Source organism: Nymphalis io, chromosome 12, assembly GCF_905147045.1.
Source record: "Nymphalis io chromosome 12, ilAglIoxx1.1, whole genome shotgun sequence".
Classification (NCBI taxonomy): Eukaryota; Metazoa; Arthropoda; class Insecta; order Lepidoptera; family Nymphalidae; genus Nymphalis; species Nymphalis io.
The window spans coordinates 4,447,236-4,467,463 of NC_065899.1; the positions used below are offsets into that span (position 1 = coordinate 4,447,236).

At 35.2% G+C, this 20,228-nt stretch overlaps 3 protein-coding genes across 4 annotated transcripts in view; 2 read left to right on the forward strand and 1 right to left on the reverse strand.

Moving 5' to 3' along the window:
* Window positions 1-6,211, forward strand: part of LOC126772302 (lysine-specific demethylase 3B-like) — a 137,852-nt gene extending 131,641 nt beyond the window's left edge. For both annotated transcript variants that reach the window (XM_050492594.1, XM_050492595.1), the window contains 7 exons: window positions 52-2,211; window positions 2,323-2,470; window positions 2,661-2,791; window positions 2,895-2,983; window positions 3,268-3,481; window positions 3,717-4,244; window positions 4,523-6,211. In XM_050492594.1, the coding sequence (XP_050348551.1) occupies window positions 52-2,211; window positions 2,323-2,470; window positions 2,661-2,791; window positions 2,895-2,983; window positions 3,268-3,481; window positions 3,717-4,244; window positions 4,523-5,560 (4,308 nt within the window). In that variant the 3' untranslated portion in view covers window positions 5,561-6,211. The remainder of the gene's footprint in view (window positions 1-51; window positions 2,212-2,322; window positions 2,471-2,660; window positions 2,792-2,894; window positions 2,984-3,267; window positions 3,482-3,716; window positions 4,245-4,522) is intronic.
* Window positions 6,212-7,797: 1,586 nt separating this feature from the next.
* Window positions 7,798-11,564, forward strand: LOC126772443 (uncharacterized). The gene is made up of 3 exons (XM_050492818.1): window positions 7,798-8,009; window positions 9,407-9,610; window positions 11,308-11,564. The coding sequence occupies exons 1-3, from the start codon at window positions 7,982-7,984 to the stop codon at window positions 11,364-11,366; spliced, it is 291 nt and encodes a 96-aa protein (XP_050348775.1). The 5' UTR covers window positions 7,798-7,981; the 3' UTR covers window positions 11,367-11,564.
* A 553-nt stretch (window positions 11,565-12,117) lies between these two features.
* Window positions 12,118-17,541, reverse strand: LOC126772439 (uncharacterized). The gene is made up of 3 exons (XM_050492810.1): window positions 17,304-17,541; window positions 13,271-13,540; window positions 12,118-12,603 (listed from the first exon to the last, which is right to left on the reverse strand). Exons 1-3 carry the CDS (start codon window positions 17,344-17,346, stop codon window positions 12,572-12,574), a joined length of 345 nt encoding a protein of 114 aa, XP_050348767.1. The 5' UTR covers window positions 17,347-17,541; the 3' UTR covers window positions 12,118-12,571.
* Between the last annotated feature and the right edge of the window lie 2,687 nt (window positions 17,542-20,228).

Sequence of the window (20,228 nt, forward strand, 5' to 3'; positions counted from 1 at the left end):
GTATATCTGATATTATTGAACTCGAGATAATAGTATTCTCTTTTTTTGTAGCGGGAACGTAGTATGTCATGGTCACTATTAAACAGTCTGGCACCAAACCGAGGTGGCTCAGGACCTGAACACGATCGAATGCGGACGGCAGAGCGCGCGTACTATTCGCCACCGGCACATCCGCCCGACCGTTTGTCGCAACAAGATTACGCGACGCATGCATCCCACGCGTCCCATGCGCCGCACGCGCCGCATTCCCAACACGCGCCTCGCCACTCTCTCGCCAAATCCGATAAACAACCACAACATCCCGTCCTTCCGAAGGGCGAACCTAATTTCGCCCCCTACAACTATCCACCATATAGGTACGAAAAACTAAAAGATCAACATTTGCCCGCTCCTCCTCCCCTTGTCCCCGAGAAAAATTCTGTGATAGTCAAGCACGACGCCAAACAAATACATTTGGAGCAAAAGCATCCGTATCCTAGCAAGCCGAGGAGTGAACCGTCCCCCCACTACCTACCTTCGCGGCCATACCGAACTGGTCTATCGCCGCACGCACCGCCTCATCCCCATCCCGCGCTACAGACTTCACCACATGCAGCGTTGCCGGCGCAAGACAAGAGTCGCAGGCTTTACCAGCCCCAACCGCAGAGATCGCCAGCTGCTTATTACCAGTCTCCACCAGTGAAACCGAAGGTATCGAGTCCAGCACCACCTCATATTTACGGAAAACCAAGCAGTAATTCACCGGGACCTTCTCCTTCTCCACATTATACAGTGGCTGTAGAACCACCTATGCAGCTAACAAAAGCTGAACCACCACCGGTACCCTATCCTCCACCTTCCGCGTACTCGCCTGCGACGCGAACGCGACCGCCGCCCGTTGCACATTCGCGCACACCTGAACCTCGGCCGCCGCCGCGAGCGCACGGTGATCTTAGTAATTCATCTCCGTGTCAAACTCAACCTCTAGATCTTGGTGTTTCACGAGAGGATCCAGACCGTTTGTCGCCGAGAAGACGATGTCCTTTTGATCCAGCCGAAACGACAGATGTCAAGCGTAAACGTTTAGAAAGCCCCGCGCCTGAACCATTAATTGCTGCAGCTGCAAGTGTTGGTCGAACACCGCTAGGCTCTGAACCCGCGCCGCAGGCCCCGGGTCCTCCTTGTGACGTTAGAGTTCCTTCAGCAGATGGTAGTATCGAGACGCCAGAAAAAGCAGCAGGTGCTTCACCTGCACCTCAAATTACGCCTGCAGCTAGTCCTGCCCCAGCGACACCAGTGCCTCCAGTCGCTTCGACGCCACCGATAACGCCTGCGTTATCAACGTCATCTTCACCACCTGCCCCTCCTGCTACTCCACCCGTTATGACAGTAGCTGATAGTGAAACGCCTGCTAAAATGGCTTCCCCCAATCCCCGAGATGGTTCAGCCCCGGTTCGGCATTTAGGCAAAAAAGCATGGTTGCAGAGACATGAAACAGCACCCATCGGTGAAGGTGATTGCTCAGGAGGTGGAGGAACTTGTATAACTTTGCCGATGACGATAACTCGTGTGTCTGAGCCGGACGATTCAAGTTCTAATATAGTAGTGCCAGTTGCTGCAAAATCTATTCAGCGCGGTGCACGCAAAACGTCAAAACCGAGGAAGCCAAAGGAAGTAAACGGTCGCGTTGATGACGCGGAGGAAGACAGTACAAGTTCTGAACGTGAATCGACTTCACCGCCGAAGCGAAAACCGCCTAAGGCGAAACGGAAAAAGGGGACGGTGAAAAAAGCGAGTGATGAATCAAAAAAGAAAAAAGCATCAGAAAGTGGAAGTGAGAGTGATAAAGAAAGTGACGATAAAGACTCTGATTCGGGAGGTAGTGGTAGTGGTAGCGGAAGTACGTCAAGTAAACGTGGTGGAGGACGCGCGCGGGGAAGAAGGTCACGTGGTGGAGGGCGGGGTGGTAGACGCCGGGAAGACCCTCCGCGCCGAACTCCCTCGGCCGCCCGCTCCAAGTCAACTTCGGAGTCGTTCCTACAGAACGGGCCGTGTTTCGAGGTGGCGCCGCGGCTTGCCAAGTGTCGTGAGTGTCGCTGGTCCCCCGCGCAACGGGATAAGGACATGCCGAACATCTTTTGCCGATTTTACGCTTTTCGAAGACTGAAGTATGCCAAGAATAGGCAGTTAGCTATAGCCGGATTCTCAGATCCATATAAAGATGCAGAAGAGGTGAGAATTTAAATAAAACTATATTTTTATTATATAAAATAAAAACTTAATTTTGTTATACTTATATTCTCAATAAATAATATTAATAAAATAATTTTATGGTTCTTGTAGGAAGACAAAAAATTATGGTTATCTTCATCAGCTGATGCGGCCGAGTTAGATATTGAAATGAGTTGTTTCCTGTTAAGAGAAATTGGAGATCAATTTTGTGAATTACTACAACAAGAAAAAGAGGCGGAATCCCATCATCTAAATGAAGGTAATTTTGATCCTAGAATTCATTTGTCCTTCATCCTTGTCTACATTTTGATTTCACTATATAAAGAAGACAATATTAATTTTATTTCTTTGGGCCCTATTAATATGTACCGATGCAATAAAGCAATTCCAAATCAATCATTGCTACAAATAATTTCCGAATACGACTTAAGATAATAATATGATTACAGACAAAACAATAGCGTGGAAGCGCGTTGTACAAGGTGTGCGTGAAATATGCGATGTGTGTGAAACCACGCTCTTCAATTTCCATTGGACTTGCGGTAAATGTGGATTCGTCGTTTGCCTGGATTGCTATAAGGTAATTACTACTTTTTTATAATAAACAATTACCCCGCTAACGGTAACTGATTTCCTTTTAATATATAACATCAACACTCATTAATTTTTTATAATCTTTTCAGTCAAGAACGTCAGGCGAATCAGGCAATTCTCCTACCGACTCAAATAATTCTGTAAATACCAATACCAACGGCGAAAGAGATTCTTTCGGGTGAGTGTCCAAATTTGCTTAAATTATTACATTTACAGTAGTATTTTTATGTTTTTTTTTTTCGGATAATTGTGTTCGTACATATTTATGACTCACTATATCTTTCAAATTATAGAAGTTTCATTACGTTTATTTTATTAAAAACATAACTATAATTTCAACGTCATGTATGTGAAACGAAATTTTGTAGGTCGCGATACTTTTTATTCACGTCATTCATACAGTCAAAGTCGATCATCCATCACTCTAAATTCATAAATTATAACAAACGATATTTTCCTCAGATGGTTGACATGCACGTCCGGTGGCGCGCACCCCGCGCGGCGACTGCTGCTGACGCAGATCGCTGCGGGCGGCGCCCTGGGCGCGGCGGCTGCGCGTGCGCACCGCGCGCGGGCCGCCTTCGCGCTGCCGACCTGCGCCTGTGGACACGCTTCTGACGCGCCCGAAGCGCTTCGGACTGCCGCCAGACTACTGCTACAGAAGGCCTTACAAAAGGTAAGCTATGGAAAACCCTGAAGTAAAAGTGTCCCTCTAAATAAAGAAAGGTCCATGAACTTATAAATATCGACCTCCAAAAAAAAAGACTAGAGACGCTGGAATTGCAATTGAGATCTAATAAAAGATTGCAAAGAATTGTTTATAATGAAAATATTACAATGAAGTAGAACTTAATGAGAATTTTTCTAATTGCTTTAATTTAAATTTTTTCACAATGTCAATTTATTTACAGACTGTGAAAAAAGAGGATGTTAAGGAAGAAAACTCTGCAACGAATGGTTCGTCACCAGTGAAATCAGAAAACGGCAAAACGGGTTCGTCCATAGTGAGCTGGCTCTCCGACATACCCGTAAAGGCAGAAACAAAGGAAGAAAAGTCCGATACAAGTTCATCAGATTCGGAAGAAGGAGGAAACTTTTCGACCCTACGAGAGCTGCTAATACGACCAGCGCCAGAAGGTGCTGAAGCCCAGCCAAAGAAAAAACAAAAGAAAAATAAGAATGATATCTTAGATGACGTGATATCTAGTGTCGTTGAAGAAAAGAAAGATGAAGATGGAGAGGGTAAACCCTTTGCGTTGTCAAATGTTGTCAAGAGGTACGACAGGAGCGGTCGAGGAAGGGAAGAGCTGCCAATTCGCATAATGACAATGACGGAGTCCAAGCTGCTGTACCCTGATGTTCCACATGCATGGCTCTGTGATGGAAAACTGTTGCATCTTACAGATCCCGCCCATGCTGGCAATTATAAACCGTTCCAGGTAATTTTATTATTTTAACACTATAATTTTTCAAAACCTTTTTTAACCAAATAACGTTTATATCTGTTTCGTTTTAATATTTGCTATAATTAAAATTTTAAATATCGTTTTCGCTCCTTTGCTTAAAATTAAAGTTTTTCTAATTGTGTGGTTCTTTGTCTGATTTTATGGCAAGGATATGAAAGTTTAGGTCTCTAACTATGTAAAACAAAATTCAAGATAGTTAAATATAAAATTTAATAAAACTTATATTAAACAGCTATAACTGATTGTTTTAGGATCAGTGGAAACGTGGCCAACCAGTTCTAGTCTCAGATGTATCGAGTCTACTTGTCAAAGACCTGTGGACTCCAGAAAGCTTTTCTCGTGATTTCGGTGACACACGAGTCGACCTTGTCAATTGCGCTTCCGGCCTAGTGGTGCCTAATCAGCCTGCGAGGAAATTCTGGGACGGATTCGATTTAGCCGCCAAGCGGCTGAGGGATGAACGCGGCGCTCCGATGGTGCTAAAACTAAAAGATTGGCCTCCAGGTGAAGACTTCGCCGAGCTTCTGCCGGCACGGTTCGATGACCTCATGCGCGTTTTGCCCCTGAGCGAATATACCTCACGCAACGGCAAACTAAATCTCGCTGCGCGACTTCCCGAATGCTTCGTTCGACCAGATTTGGGACCAAAAATGTATACGGCTTACGGCGGAGCCGGCGGTACTACGAATCTTCATCTGGACGTGAGTGACGCAGTAAACGTGATGGTCCACGCCAGCGCCCCGGCGGACGCCCCCGAGAGGGCGCGGGAGGCTGCGCGGGCGGCCGAGGAGGCGGGGGTGGATGTGCTGTCGCGGCGCCGCGCGCGCGTCAAGCCGCCGGCGGCCCTCTGGCACATCTATGCCGCCAGAGACGCGGATAAGATTCGCGACTTCCTAGTCAGAGCGGAGCTGGAGCGCGGAGCGAGGCCACGCGCACAGCACGATCCTGTCCACGATCAAACGTGGTACTTGGACGCGGCTCTGCGAGAGAGGCTGTACAGGGAATACGGGGTTGAAGGCTACGCGATACTGCAGTGTCCTGGCGATGCCGTTTTTGTTCCGGCCGGAGCGCCTCATCAAGTCAGGAATCTCCTAGATTGCATCAAGGTGGCCGAAGATTTCGTATCACCCGAGAACGTTTCGAGGTGTTTCGAGCTCGCTCAACAGTTCCGGCGGCTTTCTCGACAGCACGCGAACAAGGAAGACAAACTACAGATAAAGAACATAGTGTACCACGCAGTGAAGGACTCTCTCTGCTGCCTGGAAGAGGCGCTCGCCGAAACCAAGTGAAGTCGAGTGGGCCTCGCAATTGATCTCAACTTCGAACGTAACATTATTCGCTAAGTTCCGCATTTAACGTAAGATTGGGAGCGAGTGTGATACGCGCTGTGCGCCGTTTCGTGTATAAGATGCCATTGTTGAGCGTGGTGTGGATCGTGTACCAGTTTGTGTGTAAATGTACTTTAAGAAATGTGATTTAGTCCGACGGTCGCGATCGGAGCATGTGCAATGTAAATTAGTCTGATAATGGTGATATCGTTGAGATGTGGATATGTTTTATGTTCCTTAATCGAAATACAAATAAACTCTTCAGGTTATTATAACAGCTTAATGTAGCTATAGTGATATGTATGTAATGTGTAAATTTTTAATTCGAATTCCATCGAGTACATATTAAGAAGTCTTTTACTTTTAAGTTATTGTATTGAAATAAAAAAAACGTATTCGCTCGAAGCATTGTACATTAAAACACGGCGTGTAGATAAGTTTCTCCTATATTAGTTTTCTCAATTTGGTTAGTATGTTATAAAAATAATAGTTAAACAAGATATGTGGCAATTTTATTTTGTCCTTATTGCTGTAATAAGCGAAAACAAGTTTTTTTTGTACTGTGTATATTATGTATGGTTATAAGTTGGAATAAAAAAGATGTTTATATTATGATTTGTTTTTTATTCTTATTGGTATTAAATCTTGAAGCATTTGAAGTATTACACATACATTGAAATCTACATTGTTAAAGTACTAAGTTTCCGCATGGGCTTCAACCGCTTGCATGGGCGGGTGCAGATGTTAGATTATTATGTTTATTTCAACATTCCCTGACAAATAAAAGTTTGTAAAATTGAATGATAATCGGTTGAGTATTTAAGACATGAAAGCATTACAGACTTTCGCATTTATAATATTAGAATATTTATAAAACGCTGCTTTTAAATTATTAGCCATTATATAATATGATGTGTGAAGTCTATTTTCATATGACGATATTACGTCCGTCGTTTACTGTTACTATTACAATTAAAAGTATCTAGCCTTTTTAGTTCTTACGGCCTCTCATAGTCGTGCCGATATAATACTTTAAGCAGCTATTGGACATAAGGCATGTAAATATCGTAGCTGCTTAATAATAATTTATTTATAGGTAATTCAACAGCGTTTTGACAGGCAAAGAAATTTTACTTCAAATAAATTATTTAATTCCCACTTATACTTATTAATACTTCAAAATAAATATGAAATCCTACAAATAAATATAGATTAGAATAAATATATAGTTCTAATTGTAAATAAATATTATTATATAAATGCTATTATAACTAAAATTAAATATTAGTGGTTTAACGCCATCTAGGAAGTCAATACAAAAACAGTTCTTTGATGTTAAGATGTTTTAGTTTTGCTATTGCATGGCAGATGGTGCTGTTATGTAAAATTTAATTTATTGATGCAATTACTAATAGTTTCGTCTCTCGCAAATCAAAGGACCACGAAACGGTAACGTGAACATAATCGAATTTTACTGTACACTTGGATAATAGATATTATTTAAACCTATTTTTTCACCAAACGTTTATTTATTTTTTCTGATTTTACAGACAGATTTTTTTTAACTTTTATATTCAATGAAAAGTTTTCTCTACTGTTGCTAAATTTAGAACATAATTCCGTTATTTTAACTCAATTATTAATAAGGTAGGTACGTTGTAAATAGAGAATTTATGATTCAAATTTTCCTGAATAAAAATTCGATAAGAAAATCAGTAATAATGTTGTGAGAACTTCCACAACAAAATTTAAATATAAAATATTTGTATATTATAACCTAATATATTGTAAATATTGTTATACATATTATCTATATTAGTCTTTCAAAATATTAACTGCCGACGGTTCGGTTTTTGTTGTAGATATATGTGTATTTTTAGATAGTAAATATGCGATAATCACTACATAAACATTATTTATTATAGGAAATAATTAAAAATCATCATTTAAATACATAGATTATTAAAACTCCATAATGATCTAAGCAAGCAGCTAATTGAAATTCTAAATTTAATTTTTTTCATTTAATTTAACGAAATTAATTGACTAATGAGCAGGTCTAAATTATTGCAAGTATTTTTTTCATAAAATAATATTATCGCTTTAGTCCACGACGAATATATTGACCTCTAGATAAAAAAACTGAGATAGCTATAAATTCAGATGGCTTTCCATTACTTATTATTTTAATGCTATTTTTTCTACACTTATGTAAAAATAGCAATGTATTGAGAGCACCAATTATACATCTATAAGTATCTAAAGTATGTGTTTAGCGTTCCCCACCGCGCAAGACATAAAGAGTAACAGCGGTCAGGCCTTTTCGAAACCAGTTGAGAGGTGACATCGAACGTGCTAAGTGTACAGAAGTCCGTGCTAAAAATGAGAGCTGCAACTTTGATTTTATTTGGTGAGCAAACTATTTGTGTATATTTCGGTAGTTGTATAATATAACTATGTCTAGAATATTACAGAATATTTTAGCATAATGTAGAATGACTATCGTAAAAAAATGTATTGCAATTAATATAAATTAAAAACAAAAATATGTGATATATTTCGAAGTTGTTTTTTTATAATTTGTAAAAAGGAGATTTTGTTTTAAATCTTTTATATTTTATATTAATTAAACATTTCCAAAAATATTGTATAAAATATTTTTATTACTCTGTAGCTATTGTTTACGGAACTAGTTTTATATTTTGTATCCAATTAAAGTTTTTGTAACGAGCAACAAAAAAAATGCTTTTTATAAATCTTCAAAATCGTTGTTTTATTTTCAAACTTAAAATAAGACATGACATCATTTGTAGTAAGTAGGTTTAGGCCTTACTAGTAGTGACCAGACCAAAACGATGTTTCTTCCTGCGATTATCTTATAAACATTTTATGACCGTAATTGTCTTCGTTAAGGTCAGTAATACCTATATCTGCCCACTAAGGATTTGACTATTTATATCAGCAATAAGATTCTCTTGTGTAAAAGGTCGTAAGTACAAAGGCGGGCGGCGGCGGAAATGTACTTATGACACAAGTTTCAAGCCATTGAATTAATAAATAATTGAGGAAATATTCATATACCTATCCAGTCATAAACAAAGGTTATACTTTTTACATACGACATTATGCACTTACGGCATTGAACAGCTAAAAGTCGCATATTAAATTATTTTCACTATGTTAATGGTATTAGTATTTATATGATTAGTAACTACTGATTTCCTTGCCGTTTCTTCTCGGTAGAATTTACGTTCCGAAACGGTGGTAGTTTAAGCACTAGACTAATGGCTGCCTCGTTGGCCTAGTGACTGGATAGATATATAGATAGGCTGCAGATCCCGAGGTTCTGGGTTCAAACCCCAGACCGGATTAATAAAAGATTTTTGGGTTTTCGCTCGAAAACATTTGTGGCCTGGAGTCTGGCATTTAAAAGTATGTAAAAGCTCGTGTTTGGGAAAGCACGTAAGGCTATTGGTCCTGCGCGAAGTATGTAGAAGCTCGTGTTTGAGAAAGCACGTAAGGCTATTGGTCCTGCGCCTAAATTCTTGCAGTTGGCTAATCTCTCTTGAGATTGGCGGCCACGGTTGAAATCGGTCAGGAGGACATTATAATCATACTTCATAAGGTTTTAGTAGTCAAGGCAATTGCTCCTTAAATAATTCGTAGAATATTGTGTAAGAATAAAATTCTTAAAAGCTATTTATTTGTCGAAGAATAATAAAAATATGTTGTAAATATCACTGAAGCTAGAATTTATCCTTCCTTGAATCAATGTTATATAATTATTTTATTATTCTTCATTACTAGCGGCGATGCTGGTTGCTGTTTCCTGTCGGCCAGACAAGCCCGACTTAAAACAACTTAAGGCGGAGGCTGCCCGGAAGAAGGCTTGTATGCACGATTGCTCGTCCGTCAAATCTGAACCAGTTTGTGCTGGAAAAAAAGACACGAAGCCAAAATCCTTTGGAAGCGAATGCGTGATGAATAATCACAACTGTGAACATAAAGATAGTGAGTATTACGATTTCATGTTGACCAGTTACCACGTTTCTTATCAATCTTCTTAAAATTATTAACCTTTTTGAAATTGAATACTCAATGAGCAAATCATGAGTTCTGTATTAAAAAAGTTGGATATTGAACAAGTTTTTGATATCACAAAAATAGATATTAAAAATTGAACTTTTCCTTTACAAACGTTTCTTCGACATACCAACGTCGGGTTTTCAGACATTATTCTAGGTTTGGTTTTATCATAGATACAATTGTCATAATAAAACATTACTTGCAAAAATAAGTAATTTCCATTCTATGAACAACATAATGGTGCGAATCAGTTCCATAATCATCAGAGTGTGTCGTGACGCAAACTCGAATCCAGACCATTGCTTTGTTATTGCGCCTGCGCATAACCGGATCGTGATTCATCTTGCTGATTTCATCATTCCGTACTGCCTTCGGTAATGAGTTTCATTGTAGATAATGCTTTTAGATAATATAATAAACAAAGCAGCAATTTAGTATAATGAACTAGTTTTATTTTAAAACATAGCAAAAGAGATTAAGGTCTTCGAAATAATTTTGTATAACTTTCAAAATAAAAATCATAACGATTCAAGCAATAATAAACAATATCGTGAATTAATTGTCCTCTCTCAATTTACCTATAGCCTAGTCCAACCAAAAGAGGAGTAAACCCAAATAAACAACTTTGAAACCGGTATCATTGGTCACCGATATCAATTGACGCGATATCATTGGTCGAGATTTTGAATAATCTATGATATTCACGATAGATTCGTGAAAAAATGGCGTTTTCATTATCCGTCAAGTTGTAATCGGAACTTCGAAAGTAAAATTTATGTGATTATAATTAGTTAAGTGGAGTAGTGTTGTATTATAAATAAAGGTAAATTAATTAAAAACTGTTGTATAGTGCGTAATATAGCAGACCAATTAGAAAATTGCATGCTATTTGTAAATCTACGGTTTGTTTACCTTTACTCCCACTCCGATTGGAATAGGGTATATTATTAAATACGTATAAGTAATACGCATATATTATTAAATAGTATTCAGTATTTTAATATTTAATAATATCCTGGGACATTTTTCACACACGGCCATCTGATCCCAAATTAAGCTTGTACAAAGCTTGTGCTATGGAAACCAGACAACTGATATACTAAATATACTACTTTTCTTTTGTAAATACATACTTATATAGATAATTACACCCAGACTCAGGACAAACAGACATGTTCATGCACACAAATGTCTGTCCTGGGTGGGAATCGAACCCACAACCTTCGGCGTGAAAAGCAAGTGTTCTACCAACCACGCCAACCGGCTCGTCATCGTCAGTATTGATTTGAAAATTGAAAGAAAATGTAAATGTTATATTTTTTTTTATAATAATTATTGTTAAAGAATTCTACCGGGGGCGAGCTTTGGGTTGGTAAGTCTGGTTAGTGGTAGGTACCACCCATTCATCAATTGTTGCAGCCGCCATTTATGCCGGTTTGCTAAATGAATCATTGTTATTTTACATGTTCACAATGCACATAACATTTTAGATCACGTGATTCGTGTTAGATTTGGTTCTTATTTCTTATATACATTGCTAGTTTAATAGCGAAAATGATCACCATCAGATTTATCAATTTGCTTTCTTAAAAAGTAATAATAATGTGAATTTTCTTTTTCAGCCTTGCAAGTATTAAGTAAGGGGGCGTGCGCTGGATCTGATGGAATTCGTCTTTCTTAATCTTGAATCCAAAATATTATGATTTTATTCTTGATGTATCTTACATAAAAAAAACAATTAACTGATTTATTTATATACATTTGTATTGTTTAAGGCTTACAACTAAAATATCTAGACCTTAAAAATTAACAATGTAATGCGATTTCGTTGAATCTTTTTAATTAGAATTTTGAAAAAATATATGTGTTTATGCTTCCATATATTCTTTGATTGGTTTTATTGTATTTAATAAATAATAATTAGCACTGCATTTTTTTACAAAATAAGCGAAAAAAAAGATTTCCACATGACCGACTTCAACCACACCGGCCATTCATGAATCTGCACAGGACATATTAGTGTGTGCGCAAATACACGTGCACTTTATATTCCCTTAATCTCACAATTCGTTGGGATGCCAATCCGATCAATGGCTTACTTACTTTAATATTGTCAACTTTCAAACTTCGGGCTTCCAGAGAAAAATTCTTGATGAATAAACCCAGTAACGTATTATTGGCCCAAACTTGTATTTGAAACCAGGAAATCAGGGTCTGCAGTCTTCTAAACCAAAAGGCATTCAGTCGTTTCCTCGATACAAGTTTTATAATAATATATATTTTTAATTATTTTTTATCTTAAATCATATATATATATATATATATATATATATATATATATATATATATATATATATATATATATATATATATATATCATTCATTAAGGGTCATTGAATCCAACTTACAAACATTGAAATAATAAACAATAATACTATTTGACAAATTTATTGAATTTTATCAAGATTTCAGCATTCATCATTGAATGATGACATGACATTTCGTACTTTGTAAAATAAATTAAAAAGACAACTTATGCTACTCGATGGCTTAATACTAGGAACCGAAAAACAAGTACATTGCAGTATTATTGAAAGCTTAGAAAAACTGACTTAAATATTATGTGGGATAAATGTGCAACCGAATCGTACGTAATTCGATGAGCTATGGATAATTTACATGCTGGTTATTATACCTGAGTTTTGTACATTTTTGTTACCTTATTCTTCATCATGTATGAAGAATAAGGTAATTGAGGATTTAGTTGGAACTGGTGACGGAAAGGGTTTTAAGACATCGTTAGATGTATAATTTTAGTGTATGATTACGTTATTCTGTTAAGTTTATTTTAGATTATTTTATAAGTAAAAGCTCTTCTTTCGTTGGTCAGCACTCTCCATTACTTGTTATGGCATAGTCTGAAATCAAAATCATTATAAAATGATTATTTATTTATGTCATTAAAACCAAGGTTAAAACAGGTATAGTAACTTATGTTTTAAAGATTTATCAAAATTCCTTTTAATTGCTGCTATGATTATTATATATTTAACTATAAAGTTATTTTAGGAATTCACAAATCTAATGGTTACAAACAAATTAATTAAGGGTTCAAAATAATCCTACCTATGCTACGACTACGTCGAATGGTTTTAAAAAATATATTTTATTCTCAAATATTTCAAGTCTTTATTTGTAGGCTATAGATATTTAACGTGAAGTGCAATCAATTACTTATAAATAAATCCTATTTGTAATATTCATAGATTTTCTAATAATAGCAAGTAATAAAGTCCTTAATATCTCACATCTGTCTTAAAGGACGCCAATGAAATGAATAATTTGCTCTGGAAAGTCACAAAGGCTATTTATTATTGTAGGAGTAGCGATTTATTGGGTCGTTTGCTATCGGTCTTGTGATTTTCCTATTATAACGCGACTGATGTTTATTTAGACAGTATTTAATTTACGTATTGTTATTATTAAAATAAAAACACAAAAGCTGAAATATAATACATATATATATATATATATATAATTGTAAAAGTTATTCTTGTAAATAATTGTTTTTTATGATTGACTTACATTTACTTTCACGACACGATACAGCCTCCAGTTCACATAAAGTTGCAAAAGTCCTAGCGGTTCCGGTCGCATCGAAAGCACACACAGGACCAGCCGGTGGCGACACACATCTGCCAGCACATAGCGGCGGCGGTACACCCTCTCGCACGCGAGCACGGATCATCTCAGCCGGAACACGCATTTTTGTGCCTAGCTTTTCTACATTATTTGTCTCTCCTATATGTGCTGGCCGTAGAAACGGCAAACTTGCCGATTGGGTTTCCTGTAATACTGCAAAATAAATCAGCGTAAAATTGGTTTACTACTTTAAGCTAATATGTGTAGTTGAAATTTGCCAATTTTTAGGTAAAATTTGGCTATTTTTTTTCATCTTCATTTTTCATTTCGTAACCATTAGTTAATGTAATTTTCGAATACATATTGAAAATAATATCATTAACAAAAAAAAAATAATAATATTCGTTATTATTCAAAAGCATCCAGTAATATATGTAATTAACATTACTAAAATTTAATAATTAAAACGGTAGGATTGAAATTTCTAACGAATGTGGAAGAAAACACAATATTCGTCACACAATATTCATAATTATAAAAATTACTGATATATTACTAACTTACTAACTGAATTGGTGCCATGAATGTGTACAATTTTTTCTTAATTTTTACAATTCTTATTTACTTATGTATAGTATCATTCTACCGCCAAACTGCGATAATTAGTGATTTTGTGTTCCGGTGTGAGTAAGCCAGATAGTTACTATAGCACAAGGGGCATAACACTCTAATTCCCAAGGTTGGTGGCGCAATCGGTAATATAAGGAATGACTAATATTTCTTAATGTGATACGTCTGTGAGTAAGTAAAAAAATCCAAAAAGTCTTCTATTTCTGTGTTATAATTGGTATTTCACAGTGATCAATATTAGGTTCTTTTCTATTTTTACAATACATATTTTTATTATTCTATACATATTTTTGAATTGTACAATTTCTTGATGACACTTCCTTACTGGAGGTAGAGCATTGTGCAAGCTTGTCTGGGTAGGTACCACTATCATCAGATATTCTACCGCAAAACAGCAGTACTTGGTATTGTTGTCTTCCGGTTATAAGGGTGAGCGAGCCAGTGTAATTACAGGCACAAAGGATATAACATCTTAGTTCCCAAGGTTGGTGGCGCATTGGTGATGTAAGCGTTGGTTAACATTTCTTACAATGCCAATGTCTTACTTACTATCAGGTGGCCTATGCGCTCGTCCGCCACCCTTTTCTTAAAAAAATATGTATTTTTTTTTTAAATTGAGAAAATGAATTATTCAGGTCATTTGCCTAATTTCTGAGCTCTCGGTTTTTCTAAAAGAACATAAGTACTGGCAAATACTATTAATTTATATTTGCGCAAAGTTAAAACATCCTTCTCTTTTTAACTTTGTGAAATATTAAAATTCAACTTTATGTGAAAAACATTATTGCAATTCTGTAAAATAAGCATCGAGTTAGTATTCGTTGAGTTTTATAAAAGATAAAAGATAATTCAATTGTTTTAATAATATTCACTGTTTCTATTGCCGTATTAATAATATACTAGAGCTATTAATACAACATAAGAGCTATGGCAGTGGTTAGGACACGTGAATTATGACGAAATTTCGAGCTTAAGACTGTACGGATACCACTGACTTTCCGAGGGAAACCAGCATGTGTATCCAACCTGCATTGGAGCAGTATGGTGAAATAAGCTCCAAACCTTCTCTTTAAGAGGAGATACCTTATTACCCCAGTGCGTCATTTGCAGGCTCGTTTCTTAGTAAAGTATTTTACTTTTATTAATATATGGAACATGAGAATGATATTGAGATAATACTCATTTTATTAACGTATGTCCAAAGTTTACCTATCCTTTTACTTCCTTCATACAATGATGATATTTTTCACTGACATTTAAAAATTCGAATATATAAACATATGATAAAGTATAGAATTTATTTTACTGTAGTAGGTACATTAATATACTTAGTTAATAAATATAAATTGATACGCTTTGGTACCGTTTTATTCCATTGTTTTGCTAATATGTGTAATGCCCCAGATTATTATGCGACATATCATTATGACCTTTGCTAATCTAATCAGTATTGTTTATTTTCCAAAACTTTTCCTGTGATCTCTATGGATATAATATTTAAGTTCTTGAAAACAGTATTATCGGTGCAGTTTCAACAATGCTACTACATTTATTTTAATAACTACTACGTTTTTAAGTAAATTTGATTTTAAAGATCTCATTTAGGAACAGGCTTTATCTACAGATGTTGTATCAAATTTTTACTCAAAATTTGTAGTTCGAATAGTTTTATCTATTTGAATTGCAGTCTGAAAGTTGGAAGTACGTACACTTCCGTGCCACGGAGAGTACGTAAATCTCCTGGACGTTGGTCCTGTGCCTGAACTCTTTCCAGTCTGGTCGGATTGCCTAACCATGGGATTACGAGAATAAGGGGAAAGAGAGTGCATCTGTGTTTACGCAGATACTTGTGCTATAATATGTTCTGCATAGTTGTCTAATCTCTCCTGAGATTCACCGCCGTGACCGAAACCGATCAGGAGGACATCATCAGTTTTCAAACATTAAGTAAGAGTAAAATAATATTAAATAATTTATCCCGTCGCGTAAAAACCAAATATTAAGTAGCCTACGTTTATTTCCACGGACAAAATTTTAATATAAAATCGAATCTTAAACGATTGAGTCTAGACCATATAATTATGTTTTTACATTCAAGTCCATATTGTATGATATTGCACAAATAAATCGATTTATCAGCAAATTGTGGGTAGCTCTAAAAGCCATCCTCGTCCCTATCGCTTCCTCGACTTAGTCAACACAGGAACTCAGTATCAACTGATTCCCACGGTTAGTGCTTATTATTTATATTATACCAATTCTGTAACAATGTATTGAAATATCATTCATTTGTATTTTTTATGACATAATCAGCAAAGTATACCATTACGGTGGGAAGCTACTATTGAAATTTGTGTACCAATATTCTATTTAAAATTTTTAAAAGAAAATCAATCACGAATAAAATCGGCGTTGACATCTCATTCAAAGTAAGTATGTAATATTATATAATAAAACATATTTACAAAAAAAATAGTCTATAGATTTTTAATATACGAACATCCGGACGAAGTTATTAGTAAGTACTAAGTAGTAGGTATTTATATTACTGTAGTGGTTTAAACTTTAAAGGTGATATTGGTTCAGTGTAAACAAGCCCTGTAATGGACGCTGATAACCCAAAGATCAAGTCGCCAATCAGTCTGATTGATATTAGTGGAACTTAGTAGCTTTGTTTGCATATGAATTACATATTAATTAGCGAACGGCATGTGTTGAGCGTGCGACGTTTTGCGACGTGTGAATTCGACCTGCATTTGATTTTTTTTCTTGACAGTTTCAAGCTTTCATTCTATTGCTAGAATTAAGACATTAATTGTTGTTTTTATTGATTGATAGTACTGTTTTATATTATTTTAATTCAATTAGTTACCCAAAGCTAACCGAGCATAATAGATTTATCATATTTATAAGAAACCTTCCTAAGAATCGAATTCCTAAAAATAAGGGAAATTTCATATAACGAATGAATTCAGTATGTCATGTTTCTTTATATACAGCAACTGAAATTATCGTATTTACAATATATCCACTTAATTATTGTACGTGTTATGTTCGGAAACGTGGGTTTTCTATCGAATGACCTATGTGAAGATAAATTAAACATAATTCATTAATGTAATCAAAACATTCATCGAATTTCGAAATGCATTAATTAAATAAGCTACTAAATACTGTTAATAATTATCGATGGATTTTCCTTATTAATGTTGACATAAGAACTGGTTATTATTACTTTGTTGTTATTTTACAAAGTGTTGTTCACTGTTAATAACATTTACGCAGTTGTATATTGTTAATTATATTTACGCAGTTAATAAAGAATTAACAGTTGTGTGCTACGAACCTGTGATGATAAGTCCACACAACAGTACCCGCCAGCTTAACATTTCCACCTGATTGTGTCCAATACAATTAACTTTCACACGCACGTATTTTCACTAGCTTTGATATGAACTACTGTCTTGCAATAATTATATACGTTTAGAATTTATTTGTCGAACACTTTTAAATTTCGTATTCTCGGTTAGAAATCAATGTTGATGGTTATGTATTTATCGGTTTACTGCATCAGACGCATTGGGAGCGTGGTCCAGGGCGGACGGAAGAGGGGGGGTTATAGTGGTGGTGGCAGCGATAACCTCTGCCTCGCCCGGAGGACGAACGGGCGATAACAGGCCGCAGGCAGCGCCTTTAAAATAAAAGCTAGCATTCTTTCCTACAGATAAAATGGAACGTTGCTTGTTGTAATCTTTTGCAGTATGTTAATTTTTAAAAAAAATATAATGTTACCTGCTATGGGCTGCTTACAAACTTAATTATGCGATAATAAGTATTTAATAATGAGTAAAATAATTCAATCATCAAATTATTTTAAAATAATTAGTGATAATGCAGACTTATTAAAGATAGGGAGATAGGGAAATGATTGCTTTATTGTTTTTTCAATTTCTTCCAAACTGAAGGAAATACTATTTAATTTGGCGTTTTTAATTTTATAGAATTTAAAAAAAGTTTTTTTATTTTAAAATAATTGGCTTGTTAAGATGTGATTTACATGACCCGTTGAACCTATGACGTCATGAATTCATTTATATCACAGTTCTAGCGAACTCTGGAAGCACATTCAGTTATATTTTTGTAAATTTTCATTTCCGGATTGTTGTTACAATTTCTGGTAAATATCAACATGCTGAGGACACTGTTGTTGCTATAGGTAGGTACAAATTATTACAAAAAGTTATAAATACATTTAATAATGAGCTATACAGCTTAGAAACTTATAGTGCATAGATGCAATGTATATATTTGATTATTTATTAATAAATAATAGTACACAGCAAACATTTAGGAAACCAAAATATTTACGTTCAAATATGAGATGAAACAAGAGCACAATATTAATACATACAATTTATTATTTTTATTATAATCAATAATTAAGATGAAAAGGTAGAACTGCTTTTGTTAAATAGTTAATTATTTATTATTGATTCTAAATCTCACAACAGTTTTAATAAAACCATTTAACCAAAAAACTTAAAACGCAAAATTGAGGTTAGTTATTAATTAAATTGAATAAGCGCGTGCACTTTTATAGATACAGTAATATTAAATTTTTTTGGTTGGGTCATCAGATGCGGGAGTTCCCTCGCCCGATGCCTTATGGGTAGTGTCCGACGTCTTTGTGCACCCCATTGAAAGTCCTTCCTTCTCGGACAATTCCTTTTGAAAGAACAAGCTCTCTCGTTATACCTGAATTCCTAATATTTTAAAGATGGTATATTTATATATATACTTATATATTATATATATACTTATATAAAATCTGATCAATCTGAACCTGATGAGACGGAAAAACAGGTTTCTTTTACTTAGACCAAGTCTTACGTACCGTTGTAGTTTTTTTCATGTCAATTCAAAAATATTGCTCCTAAATTTTATAAATACGATTGAATTCGTATAACTCAAATGTGTTTATAGATGACTAATTATAAATAATAATTTATGGTATTTTATTTATAACTAATTGAGTGAGACTACTTAAAATTTGCAAAAAAACTGAGATATCACGAGTTGCAAAACTTGACAATAACAAGAAGCCAGAAGTCAAAAGGTCAACGTGACCTTTGTCAACTTTGATTTGATCATGTCGGATTAGGAGACACCAGATTTGACACGGGTCTTCCTACCGACGGCCTACCGTATCTGAAATAAATTATCAACTTATCAACTTATCTTAACTTATCAACAAAAAGTAAAAACAAAAGGTACCATTTTATTTATGTGTCTGTACACCCATCTTGCCATCACTATTAAGTGGATTGTATTGAACTCAGAATATTCATGCACAGTGTTGTCATAATCAATTTATTATGGTATAGAGTCATATTCTTTTCATCAGTCATCAATGAAATTATCTTTTCTAGTAGATCAGGAGTTTTAACTATAATTATGCAATATAAACGTGATCGAAGTCACGTCAGAAGCAGCAGTTCTTAAATAATAGCGAAAATAGTGTTTTCATTAATAAAGGGGAAAAACCTCTATAAGTAGTATCTAATAAAACTGTTGAAATATTCTTATTACAACGGTTGGTGACTGTATGACAAAAAGTCTTGTGGAGTTTCCATGCTTCGATAATCAAATATTACTCATTGTAAATGTGGTAATGGTTAATACTTTTTTTTTAAATTTAATATTTTATCTTTCATAAGGTGAGGTGACAAGTATCATGATGATATTAACGTTTTCCCTCTTTATGAGACATTGTTTTTCTTATTTATAATTTTTAATATTAAACTCCTATACACCTATAATACCGGATTGCGATGTGCACTCTAATATATTGAAAATATTCAATAAAAAAATAAACCTTTACAATTTATTCACATTCTTATTTTTTTAACATGCCTAGAACCAGTTATATTTTTAGTGTTTATTTGAATCATGAGGAAAAACGGACAGACATTTACATACGGTCAGTAACCTTGCCTCGAATTACATTCTATATCATATATGTAGAACCTCTACATAAATTTTGTATGAACTTCTACATAAGCGTTATAACTTTAAAATTGTAATGTCAAAACAAAACAAAACGCTTTTATAAATTTATTTATTTATAAAAGCGTTTTGACATGATTTGGGAATCAATTTACACAACAAAATTCAATGCGTCATTGGTTTGAGATCAATCACATTCAGATGAGAAGACGATCATCAAAATGCTCATAAAACGCATGAGTAACATATAATTGGACAAGCTTAA

Excerpts from the sequence above, each read along its gene's own strand:
- LOC126772443 (XM_050492818.1), top strand. The coding sequence starts at position 7,982 with ATGAGAGCTGCAACTTTGATTTTATTTG. Across the intron at positions 8,010-9,406 it reads TGCAACTTTGATTTTATTTG|CGGCGATGCTGGTTGCTGTT; the intron begins GTGAGCAAACTA and ends CTTCATTACTAG. Across the intron at positions 9,611-11,307 it reads CAACTGTGAACATAAAGATA|CCTTGCAAGTATTAAGTAAG; the intron begins GTGAGTATTACG and ends TTTCTTTTTCAG.
- LOC126772439 (XM_050492810.1), bottom strand. The coding sequence starts at position 17,346 with ATGTTAAGCTGGCGGGTACTGTTGTGTGGACTTATCATCACAG. Across the intron at positions 13,541-17,303 it reads GTGTGGACTTATCATCACAG|TATTACAGGAAACCCAATCG; the intron begins GTTCGTAGCACA and ends TTTATTTTGCAG. Across the intron at positions 12,604-13,270 it reads ATCGTGTCGTGAAAGTAAAT|ACTATGCCATAACAAGTAAT; the intron begins GTAAGTCAATCA and ends TTTTGATTTCAG.